We start from the raw sequence: 12,751 nt of genomic DNA, 5'->3' as shown, positions 1-12,751 counted from the left end.
TGGACAAAATACTTGCTTTATCGGGCATGAAAATCGACAGCAGCTGTTTGTCAATGATACATTTTGTTGCAAGTAATTTAGTGCAAGTATTATAATTTTGCAAATCTTTCAAAACTGAAGCTTCTGAAACTGTTACCTAGAATGGTTGACAAAAAAAATCTCAAGAGCAATACGTGTTGTCCAACTTATCACACATTCTCTGTATAATAGCCTAAATTAATAACATCCAGATCCTGTGGTGTGCATTCCATCAAGCTTTTTTATAGGAGACAATGGAATCCCATTGGAAGTTATTGCTGGAAGTGTGACTGCAGTGGAACTAGTTTCTCGAATTCAGAAAGTTAATGAAGTAAGCAATTTGAATTGTCCTTTTATGCAGTGATGACGTTTCTTGGTATTGTTGTATTTGTTTTTCATGTTTGAATCCTGAAACTTGACCAAGTCGTTTAATAATACTAGCAAACTGGGACTACTGATCATCACCAAATTCCTAATAAGTATAGAGATACAGCGATTAAATGTTTGTCTTGTTCCATTTTGGGAATTCCCTTGGCTTCCTGTGATTCATCTATTTGAAATTGAAACATTGGGAAGTTTTTAACTGTATAAATCCTTCAAAAAATGTGAAATTCTATCCATTTTTATGTGGTCAGGACTTGAGCTTTGTGTACAATTCTTTAATCACTATGCTAGCAAACTAATGAACGAGTGTGACTGTTCGGAAACCAGAATTTCCTTCTTGCAAACCTAGTGTCGTCATTTAAAGAACTGAATTACTGATAAAATGGAATGCACTCAGATTTTTATTTGCTCCTGTTTTAAACCAGTAATGAGTATGCAGTTTCCAGTCTCAGAAGTTGTTTTAAAAACTATACTTTAACAAAGATTCATACACTCAGCTTTAATTACTATATATTTTAGAAACTCAATTCATCACAGCATAATTATGTTAGTATTTCATCTTGTAAGAAGCTCAAAAATTGTTTTATGCCTGGTTGAAAACTTGTCTGAATTTTTAAATAATTTGTAATGAGCTATGCTACTGAAGTTTTGGCTGTCTTGGGTAGAGTCTGCTCCTTATTCTCACTCAGTGTGCACTGTGACTTTGTAGCTTCAATACATTATATCAAGTGCTTATATGTGAAAAGTTAATCTTACGTGATTTGTAATTCTGTATAATTTTAGTTATATCTAGTGTATTGTGTTAACTTTAAGAAGGAAAGACATCACTTAGTTTAATGTAGTGGTTTTCATGACCTAAGAATTCCCTGAAGCATTTCTTAGCCAATGAATGTCATCTTGGAAGGTAATCACTATCATAAGTTACAAAAATGAACCAGCACATCAGGATATCACAAGCAGCAGAAAGATAATGGCCAAATAACCTGATGTCATCTAGATTGAGAGAGAAATGTTGGCTAGCCATGCCCTTGCTTTTACTTGAATAGTGACATGACATCTTTAATGACTACCTAAGAGCACTGACTCGGCCTCATTGAAAAGGCAACACCTCGAGTAGTGCAGCACTCAGCACAGCCCTGAAATATCGATCTATACTATGGTCCAGGTTTCAGGAATGGACGTTAGACCATATGACATAGGGAAAGAAGAAGATTGTTTAAGAGGAAGGTGTGACACCTGCATTATTTTTATACATGAGCCAAATACTGCTATTCTGCACATGATCTCTAGGCATTTAGCTTCATTCATTCAAATTCCACTGTTTGGTAGCTGCTGCCTAAGCTTGTCTATTTTGGATTACTTCAATATTTTTCAGATTTTTTTTATCTGTTAACATTGAGGATTCAATGGATTTATCTCATAGTGAGTTCATATATATTTATTTTGCTTTTTGTTAGATGCATAGACAAAAGAATGTAGCAGCAGCAGCAGCAGGTGACAACCAGGAAAACCATGTAGGTCAAAGCCAGGCTTCAACAAGTGAAGCTTCAGGAATTACTCACCAAAATGAGCCACAAGTATCTGATTTGAAAACAACTGAAACGTTGGCAGCAACAGGCCCCCAAGTAAGATCCAGAGGTAAATGAATTCTGCAAACAAATAATACCCACTTGTTGACTACTTTGTATACCTATTGGCACTGGTAGTAAAACAAAATTGTATTGCACTAGGAAAATAATGCAAGTACAGGTACATAATCCTCTATCTGAAACCCTCGGGACCAACTGGTTTTCGAAACTTGAATTTTTTTGGATTTCTGAATAAGTGACAGTTTAACGGTGAAATTTAAGAAAAATCTGACTGAACACCAGGTGCACCTGAGAGTACTTCGGGCCCTGAAACAGAATTGAAGTCTGCCAGTGCTGGGTCACGTCCCCACGTCACATTTGAGTGACGTTGGTCGAGTGGATGTAGAGTTGGATTAACTGCACGCCAAACAACTTTGTTAATGAGAAAAAAACTTCACACAAAAGACTTCGGATTTTGAAGCTTTTCAGATAAAGGATTGTCTGCCTGTATTAGGATATGAAAACTTTGAACACTAATATGCATTTTCAAAAGGATACACAAGTCAGTTAGTAAAATGACTTTATCATTTTGTAAAAATGGTTTGATTTGTTTTTTTAATTACTCAAAATGAACTTAATGATTTGGGAGTTCAAGAAGTGGTGTTTAAAATTTGTTTGGAAAGTCTCCCTTAAAAATAATTCTAATGATCTGTCTCCAAGTCAAACTCCCTGGTATTAGGTAGGATTGTAGCTGCTACCCTGTGTGCCCCCCCCCTCCAATCTCAAGACTTCTTGCCCCAATGTCCTCTACCTCATTACCCTAATGAAGAATGGAATGTAGGGACATCATTTGCAGACGCTTCCTGCAGCCCTATCATGGATAGGGGTGATATCCCTGGCTGTGTGAGAGCATGTGTAGCAGCCATATTGAATTGGTTATAATCACATGCCATTTTGATTTAGTTCTATTATCTCAACCGTGGCTCACTGGTAAATGTAGGCCATTCAGCTCCCATCCAAATCTCTCCCCATGCAACACAATCATGACCGATTGTTACCTCAAATCTGCCTTCCTGCCTACCTATTTTCAACCCTGACTTAAAAAGGATCTCTCCTGAATTATAGAATCCCTACAGTGTGGAAACAGGCTATTTGGCCCAGCAAATCCACACCGACCCTCTGAAGAGTATCCCACCCAGACCTATTCCCCTACCCTATTACTATGCATTTCCCCTAAATAAGCCTGTACATCCCTGAAAACTATGGGGCAATTTAGCATGGCCAATTCACCTAACCTGCATATCTTTTGTGCTCTGGGATGAAACCAGAGCACTCTGAGGAAACCCATGCAGACAGTGAGAGAATGTGCAATCTCCACACAGACAGTTGCCTGAGGATGGAATTGAGCCCAGGTCCCTGGCGCTGTGATGTAGCAGTGCTAACCACTGAGCCACCATGCCGTCCCTACCTCTAACTTAAAAATAGTGAAGGATTCTACTTTCTCCACTCTTTCAAGAAAATAGTCCCAAATGGTCATGACCCTGTGAGAGAATAAATTTCACTTTAGTCTCTGATTTAAATAGTGACTTCTGATTTTTAATCAGTCACCTTCTAGATTCTGCCATAAGAAAAACATCTTCATGACATTTAACCTGTTAAAATCACTCAAGATTTTTAGCTTTCAATCAAGCTGCTTCTTACTCATTTAAACTCCAGCCTGTCCCATCTTCAAAAGACAGTCCACCCATTCCAGTTAAACCAGTAAACGTTCTCTGAACTGCCTCCAGTGATACTTAGATTTATCCTTAAGAGGTGCGAGTACTGTATACTGTGCTCTAGATATGGCCTCGCCACTTCCTGTATAACTGAAACATAAACTTCTACTTTTGTCTTCATCTTCGCTCACGATAAATGATTGCATTCTATTAACTTGTCTAATTTACTGTACTTACAAACTAACCATTTGAAATTCACACAGTTAGGCACTCAGATTCCTATGCATCTTAGAACTCTGATCTCTCACCATATGGACAACGTACATCTGTTTTGCTGTTTCTACCAAGGTGGACAATTTAATTTCTTGTGTTTTGCACCATTTGTTTAATTGTTGCCCACTCACTGAAACAATTGATATTTTTTGTAACGTTGTGCCCTCTTCACAACTTACTTCCCTACCTATCTTTGTCATAAGCAAATTTGGCAACCATACCTTCCGTCCCTTCTTTCTTTTATGTAAATTTTAAAGAGCTGAGGTCTAAGCATTGATCCCTGTGGTACACCACATGTTGCTTTTGCCAGCCCAAAAAAAAACATTTCACCATTACTCTGCTTCTTGTAAGCATCCACTCTTTTATCCATGTCAATGTGCTGCATATTATGCTATGAACATTTTATTTTCTGCAGTAACCTACGATGTTGCTCCTTATCACATTCCTTCTGGAAATTTAAGTATAATACATCGACCAGTTATCCTTCATCCAGAGTTAACCATGGCAGAGAATTCAAGGAGTTTGGTCCATATGCTTTCCCTTTTAATAAAGTCATGTTGACTCTGGGAAGTGTTCTGTTATGATTAAAAATTGAAATCTTAGCTGTATTGATGTTATCAGATTATCTCTTGTGATCCATGAGACAAACATTCTCTTTATAAAGCACTGGATTTACTTGTGCAGTAACTGTCGATTATTGGTGTAATAGGGAGCAATGCTAGGATAAGAGGATTATTTAGTTTATCTACTGTCTTCCTAATTTTTTAACAACGTATTGCTTAAAATTAATTTGCAGTTATGTTGAGGATGATACGAGAAAGATTGAAAAGGGACCTAAGGGGCAAATTTCATGCCAAGTTTTCATGGTGCATGTATGGATGAGCTGCCAGAGGAAGTGGCAGAGGCTAGTACAATTACAACATATAAAAGGCTTCTGGATAGGTTTATGGGCCAAGTGCTGGCAAATGGGACTAGATTAAATTAAAACATCTGGTTGATATGGATGAGTTGGACTAAAAGGTCTATTTTCGTGCTGTACATCTCTCTGACTCTATAAAAGAGTCAGTTAAGTGCCTATCAGCACCAGAAATTTTATTCCCCAACCAAGAACTGTCAATCAGATAGCAGCTCTCCACTACAAGCAATACCACAGGACTGGACTAATTTTCTCCTTGAGTCCACATTCAGTTTCATCACAGGATGCTTCCTGCTGGGGCAGAAGATTGACGTGTGCCCTTTTATGATTATGTGGGGCCAGAATTCTTACAGCAAAAGCATATCTGAGATGTAATTTTGTAGAAAGAATGACCCAAAGTTGCCTGCGTTTTTAAAAAACATTACTGTGGAAGTATGTGATGGCATACTTTTGATCATTGGTTAGTTTTGACTGTCTTATCATTGATCATCGTGAATCACCGGTAAGAACTATGAATGTGGAGAACCTTAAAATTTGGTGCTTGGAGAAGGAAATTGGATTTTCAAAAACTGTGAAACGTGAAATTATCCAGTTTATGATAACATTGGTGTCAAGATTTGTAGATTCTGGCAGTGCTGGCCATATTATTAAAACCAAAGGGACTTCTTTACATAACATATTTTGTAAAGCACATGAATTTGATCCTCACTTTGCTTTAACTTAGCAAATCCTGGAAGGACTATTCCAGAGAAATTAGAACTGGCCTGCATATATTTTGGTTTGTAGAACTGATGAATCTTTTTTGCAGTTGATCCCTGTCCAGTAGCTGTTGTGAATTCAGGTGAGACCAGTTATGGTTTCATGTCAACTGAGATTTAGTCTGTGAACACTTCCTATGTGATCTTGTACATAAACGGCATTTTCTTTTTGCAAGGCTCTTAAAAACAACTTACGTGTATTACACTTGTAAAGGAGAAGGATGTACTGTGAAGTTCTTAAGATTTCAAGACCTCAGTAAATGAGAGTCTTGGGAGAATCTGGTGCAAGGAAAAATCATTTTAAAAACAATTCAAGTTGCAAACTTGGTTATACAATATTTAGTGCAATTACTAATGTTTGAAGATAAATTTCTCCATTTGTTTATACTGCTTTCCCAGAATCACCTTCTAAAATGTCTGCATGTTCAGACCATTCCGATCATGCTGACTCGCCTGGAAGATACTGTGTTGATGAATATTCTGTTCCTTCTCAAACCGAAGAAGATCTTAATGTCAGAGTTGAAAGGTATTTCCAACTAACCTGTCTGAACTGCAAGTCACTTGAAAATGTCCTAAAGTATTTATTTTGATAATGTTTTATTAGTGGATTCTTAATGTGAAATAAGCATTTGGAATATTCTTACTGCCTGGACTTGTTTTTATTTTTCATAATTGTACAATTAGTTGAACCTCAGAAGTTTAATTCTTATATTTTGAGTCAAGCTCTTTCTGGGCCCAGTCAAGCTTTTCCTGACCCCAGTCAGTTATGAAAATGTATAGCACAGAAACACTCTTTAGTCCAACTCGTCCATGCTGACCAGATATCCCAACCTAATCTAGTCCCTCCTGCCAGCTCTTGGGCGATATCCCTCCAAACCATTCCTATTCATATAACCATCCAGATGTCTTTTACATGTTGCAATTGTACGTGCCTTCACCACTTCCTCTGGCAGCCCATTCCACATCTGCATCACCCTTTGCGTGGAAAAGTTACCCCTTCGGTCTCATTTATATCTTGCCCCTCTCACCCTCAACCTATGCCCTCGAGTTCTGTACTCCACCACCCCAGGAAAAATTCCTTGTCTCTTTCTTCTTTCCATGCCCCTCATGACCTTATAAACCTCTGTAAGGTCACCCCTCAGCCTCTAATACTCCAAGTAAAATAGCCCTGGCCTATTCGACCACTCCGTAGAGCTCAAATCCTCCAACCCTGGCAACATCCTTGTAAATCTTTTCTGAACCCTTTCCAGTTTCACAACATCCTTCCCATAGGAGGGAGACCAGAATTGCGCACACTACTCCAAAAGTGGTCTGATCAATATCCTGAGCAATAAAGGTAAGCATACCAAATGCCGCATTCTATCCTATCTGTGTGAGACACCACTTTGAAGGAACTATGGATCTACACTCCAAGGTCGTTGTTCAGGAGCACTCCCCACGACCTTACCATTCCTTATTTTGTGTTCAGTAAAATGACATGAGCGCACTTTATTTTAATTACTCTGTTGTTTTTCAATCCAATTGGCTGTTTCCTTCTTGCTCCATTATTAGATGCTATAGGTCATAATGTCATAGTTATATAAAGGGAAACAGGCCCTTCAGCCCACCATGTTGGCCAGGCAGCATCCGAGGAGCAGGAGAATCGACGTTTCGGGCATAAGCCTTCCTTCAGGAATTATACCCGAAACGTCAATTCTCCTGCTCCTCGGATACTGCCTGGCCTGCTGTGTTTTTCAGCATCACATTTTTCAACTCTGGTCTCCAGCATCTGCAGTCCTCACTTTCTTCTTCAGCCCACCATGTCTATGCTAATGAACAAATGCCAACTATACTAATCCCATTTACCAGCACTTGGTCCATAGCCAGCTGTGACCTGTCATTATAAGTATTCACCCAGCTGCTTCTCAAATGTTGCAAGAGTGCCTGCCTCCATCACACTCTCAGGCAGCATGTTCCATATTTCCACCACCCTCTTCTATTCCCTCTAAAGCACTTATTTCTCACCTTGAACTTAGACAAGGAAAAGAGATTCTCATGATCAACTGTATCTACACCTCTTGTAGTTTTGTGTATTTCAATTAGATTCACCCTCAGCCACCACTGCTCCAAGGGAAACAAGCCCAGCCTATCCTGTCTCTCCTCATGACAAAAACTTTTCATCTTGGGCCGCATCCTAGTGAGTTTCCTCTGCAGCCTCTCCAGTGCAGTCACATCCTTCTAATAGTATTGCAACTAGAACTACACAATCTATTTCATTTGTGGCCTAACCAATGTTTTATAAAGTTGCAACAAAACTTCCCTGTTTCTATATTCTACAGCCCAACTAATGAAGGTAAGCATTCTTAAAAAAAAACTCCTTCACCACCCTGTCTATCCGCACTGCCACCCTCGGGGATCTATGGACTTGAACACTACAGTACCTTTGCTCCTCGGTACTCCCTAGGGACCTACCGTTCATTGTGTAAATCTTTCCCTTATTAGACTTTCCCAAATGCATCATCTGTCACTTATCAGGATTAAATTCCACCTGTCATTGTTGTACCCAGTTTATAGCTGATGAATATCAGATTGTAGCCTGTGACTATATCCTTACTATCAACAATGCCATTTTTTGTTGTCTGCAAACTTAATGAATATACCTTCTACATTCACATCCAAGTCGTTATTGTACATAAGAAATAACAATGGTCCCAGCACCAGTCCCTATGGTAGAACGATGGTTACAGGCTTCCAAATCTTGTAACTGAAGAAGCTGTACCTAGGTGTCTTTGGACCTAAATGGTGCTGTAAGGGTTGGCTATAAACTTTTCAGTGTACTCATTTGAGTACATGGGACTATAATGCTAAATCAATTCAAACACAAAACTAACCTTCTAGCATTATCCTTTGACTCCTATTTGTTAACGGTTTTGGATCTGGTTTGTCAACTTGCCTCAGAGCCCATGGTCTCTTAGCTTTTGGACCAGCTTCCATGCGAGACCTTGTCAAAGGCCTTGCATGTAAGCCACATCAACTGCACTGCTGTCATCAATATATTTTTTCACCTTTTCAGTAAAAAAAGCACATTAAGATGATACCAAATTAAGATGATTATAAAATGGCTAAATCTGGAATCTGCTGAAATTCTTTAAGCAGTTTTCATGTGGTCAGTGTCAGCGATATATGCCAGTTCTGGTTTTTAATCTGCTTTCCATCTTATTATTGACATCTAGGCTCACTAAGAAACTAGAAGAGCGGAGAGAACAGAAAAAAGAGGATGAGTTAACGGTAAACATTGCAATTTATGGTTTTTTTTCTTCCTTAAGCATACAGTTTAAGGATATTTTTGTATTTGAATAGCGTTAATGGATTAGTATTCCAGATGCTGTGGCTTTGAACTTAGAGAAAGTGAATTCAAATGTATATATCCCCACTCCATCATGACCATCGAGGCAAGAGACCAATGATGGCTCAATGAAGAGTATAAGAGGGCATGGCAAGAACAATACCAGGCATACCTAAAATGAGTTGTCAGCCTGGTGAAGCTGCAGTGGAAGATTATTTGCATGGCAAGCAGCATGCGGTAAAATGAAGCAATCGCACAAATTAAGAGGAGACAATGGCCTAATGGTATTATCACTGGGCTGTTAATCCAGGAGCTCAACTAATGTTCTGGTTACCTGGGTTTGAATCCCGACACGGCAGATGGTTGGATTTGAATTCAATTAAATATGTTTTGGAATTGAGAATCTATAGATGAACATGAAAAATTGTCAATTGTTGGAAAAACCCATCTGGCTCATGAAGGTTATTCAGGAAAAAAAATCTAGTTCAATGGAGTGTGCAGAAGGAGCATCAGACATTCCTAAAAATGAAGCTTCACCAGGTTGAAACTACCAATCAGGACAACTTGTATGCCAAAGAGCATAAGCAGCAAATGCTAGATCTAATCTAAGTTATGCAGTCCTGGTACACCCAGTCTTGAATGGTCGTGGACAGTTGAACAATTCACTGAGGAGGCTCCCCAAATATATTGTCCCACATATAAATGCAAAAGATAAGGCTGAAGCATTAGCAGCAGTCTTCAGCCAGAAATGCCAAGTGAATGATCAATCTCGACCTCCTCCAATAAGTCTCAAGCATTACAGATACTAATTGTCAGCCAATTTGAATCACTCCACATGATATCAAGAAATAGTTGGAAGCATGGATACCCGAAAGGCTTTGGAACCTCTCAACATTCCAGCAATAGCACTGAAGACTTCTGCTTCTGAACTTGCTGCACCTCTGGCCAAGCTCTTCCAGTATAGTTGCAATCCTGGCAGCTACCTGACCAATTTGGAAAAGGTGAACATGCAGTTAGTGCACCGTGCAATGTTAGCATAAACTTCAAGACGGGTAGAATACAAGAGCTGAAATATACTGCTGAGACTGTATAAGGCTCTGGCCAGACCACATTGGAATATTGAGAGCTGTTTTGGGCCACATTTATAAGGAAGGATGTGCTCGCATTGGATGGGTGCTGAGGAGGTTTAGAAGAATGACCCTGGGGCTTATCATATGAGGAGCTGTTGATGTACACGATGGAGTTAAGAAGGATGGGGCAAGGTGATCTGATTTGAAAGTTAGAGAACACTGAGAGGCCTGGATAGAGTGGACGTGGAAAAGATGTTTCACTAGGAGGAGAGAAAAGGACCCAAGGGCACAGTCCCAGAGTGAAAGGATGACCGTACAGAGCTGAGAGGAGGAGGAATTCCTTCAGCCAGAAAATAGTCAATCTGCGGAACTTGTTATCGCAGAAGGCTGTGAAGCCAAGTTATTCAGTGTATTTAGGTCAGGAATAGATAGGTTCTTGATTGGTAAGGGGAGAAGACAGAGAATGGGATAGAAAAACATATCGGCTATGATGTACTCACGGGGCAGACTCAATGGGTGGAATGGCCGAATTGTGCTCCTAAATCTTATGGTCTAATTGCACAGATATGTTCTGTATACAGAAAGTAGAACAAATCCAACCTGGCCAATTAGAGCCCCATCAGACTATTGATCATCAATCAAGTGATGGAAGGTGACATCAACAGTGTTATCAAGCAGCATCTAGTCAGCAATGGCTGGCACCTAATTTGGATCTGCCAAGGCCATGCTCCTGACGGCATTATAGCCTCTGTTCAAACGTGGACAAAACAAGTTTGGTGAGAATGACCGTCCTTGACATCAAAGCCACATTCCACCAAGTATGGTATCAAGGAGCCCTAGCAAACCTATGGGCATTAGGGGACAGACTCTCCACTGGTTGGAATTATACCTGACACATAGGAAGACCATGGTTGTGGAGGTCAGCCATTTCAGCTCCAGGATATCTCTACAGGAGATAGTGTCAGAGGACCAATCACCTTCAGCTGCTTCATCGATGACCTTCATTCCATGATGAGGATGGAGTGGGAATAATTCCTGATGATTGCACCATGTTCACCACAATTCACAAGTCTTCAGGTACTGAAGCAGTCTGTGTTCAAATGCCACAAGATCTGGACAATGTCCAGGCTTGGGCTGACAAATGGCAAGTAACATTTTTACCCCATAAATTTCAGGCAAAGACCATTTCCAATAAGAGACACTCTAACCACCGCTTCTTGACATTCAATAGTGTGAGCATCACTGAATCTCCCACTGTTAACATCTTTGGGGTTACCATTGACCAAAAACTCAACTGGGCTCACAACATAAATACTGGCTACAGGAGCACATTAGAGGCTCTGAATACTGCAGCGACTAACTGGCCCCTGATTCCCCAACATCTGTTCTTTATCTACAAAACATAAGTCTGGTGAGTGTGAATACTTCCCACTTGCCTGGGTGGTTGCAGCTCCAACAACACTCAAGCTGCTTGAGACTATCTCGGACAAAGCAGCCCACTTGATTTGCACCATATCCACTCCCTTCACCACTGATGTTCAGTAGCAGTGTGTATGATAAGATGCAGTGCAAATATTCACCTAAGATCCTTAGACTGCACCTTCTAAACCCAAACACTGGCTTTCAAAGGATAAAGACAACAGATATTTGGGAGCACCATCATCAGCAAGTTCCTCTCCAAGTCATTCACCATCTTGACTTGGAAATATGTTGACATTCTTCGTGTCAGTCGGTCAAAATTCTGGAATGACATCTCTAAGGGATCATGTGGACTGCAACGGTTCAAGAGGCAGCTCACCACCACTTTCTCGAGATCATCTATGGGCCAGCAATAAATGCCAACCAGTCAGCATTGTCCATATCCCATGAATGAATACAAAGGAATCGGGTCTGAGCTCTCTAGCCGTGCTGCATCTAGTCATGATGGTGGTGGATAATTAAAAATCATGAACAAGATGGAGGGTTTGTAGGTATTCCCATCCTCAATGGAGTAGCCCAGCGCAATGGCACAAAAGATGAGGCTGAATCGCTTACATCCACCTTCAGCAGAAGTATCAAATCGATGATACATCTCTGCCTCCTGAGAATCACAGATGCCACTCTTTAGTTATTTAGCTTGGGGCCAGTCAAGGATAGTTATTGTTATGTCCTCTCAAGTTTGGCTATTCTCTCCATTTCTGGAACAAAACTGCAATGAGGTCAAGAGCTTGAAAACAAAGTGTCAATGCACAGGTCATTGCTGACTAATTGTTATGTAATAGCACCGTCATCGATCCTTTCCACCATTTTGCTGATGTTTACCAGTTGGATTAGCACTGTTTCTTATGTTGACAGAATGTATCTGGGCAATTGCCCATATTGTTGGATGGATGCCAGTGTGCAGCTGCACTGGAACAGGTTGATAAGGAATTTCTGGAGTATGTCTTTTGTACCATTGCTGGGGTGTATCAAGGTCCTTTGCAACATCCAGTGTCTTCAGCAGTGTCTGGATATCATTTGACACTTCCTCAATATAGAGTTTCTGCCACCAAGAAGGACAAGCAAATTAGTGGGAGTACCATCACCTACATCACATGCTCCCCTCTAAGCCATGCACATTCCTTTCTTGTTGCTATATCGCTATACCTTCACTGAGGTAGAGTCAAAATCCTGGCACTCCCTCCTTAACGGCACTATGGCCGTACTTACATGCCAAGGACTGCAGCTGACTGCTACTTTCTCAAG

General features: G+C 40.2%; 1 protein-coding gene across 1 annotated transcript in view; it reads left to right on the top strand.

Annotated features, from left to right (window-relative positions):
* Positions 1-12,751, top strand: part of ubxn4 (UBX domain protein 4) — a 58,000-nt gene that overhangs the window by 18,946 nt on the left and 26,303 nt on the right. Inside the window, exons 4-7 of the mRNA XM_060827840.1 lie at positions 231-349; positions 1,860-2,040; positions 6,032-6,158; positions 8,845-8,899. Coding sequence (XP_060683823.1) covers positions 231-349; positions 1,860-2,040; positions 6,032-6,158; positions 8,845-8,899 — 482 coding nt within the window. The remainder of the gene's footprint in view (positions 1-230; positions 350-1,859; positions 2,041-6,031; positions 6,159-8,844; positions 8,900-12,751) is intronic.

This window comes from Hemiscyllium ocellatum, chromosome 7 (assembly GCF_020745735.1).
Source record: "Hemiscyllium ocellatum isolate sHemOce1 chromosome 7, sHemOce1.pat.X.cur, whole genome shotgun sequence".
In the NCBI taxonomy this organism is placed as follows: Eukaryota; Metazoa; Chordata; class Chondrichthyes; order Orectolobiformes; family Hemiscylliidae; genus Hemiscyllium; species Hemiscyllium ocellatum.
This window is presented reverse-complemented; position numbering and strand designations above follow the sequence as displayed.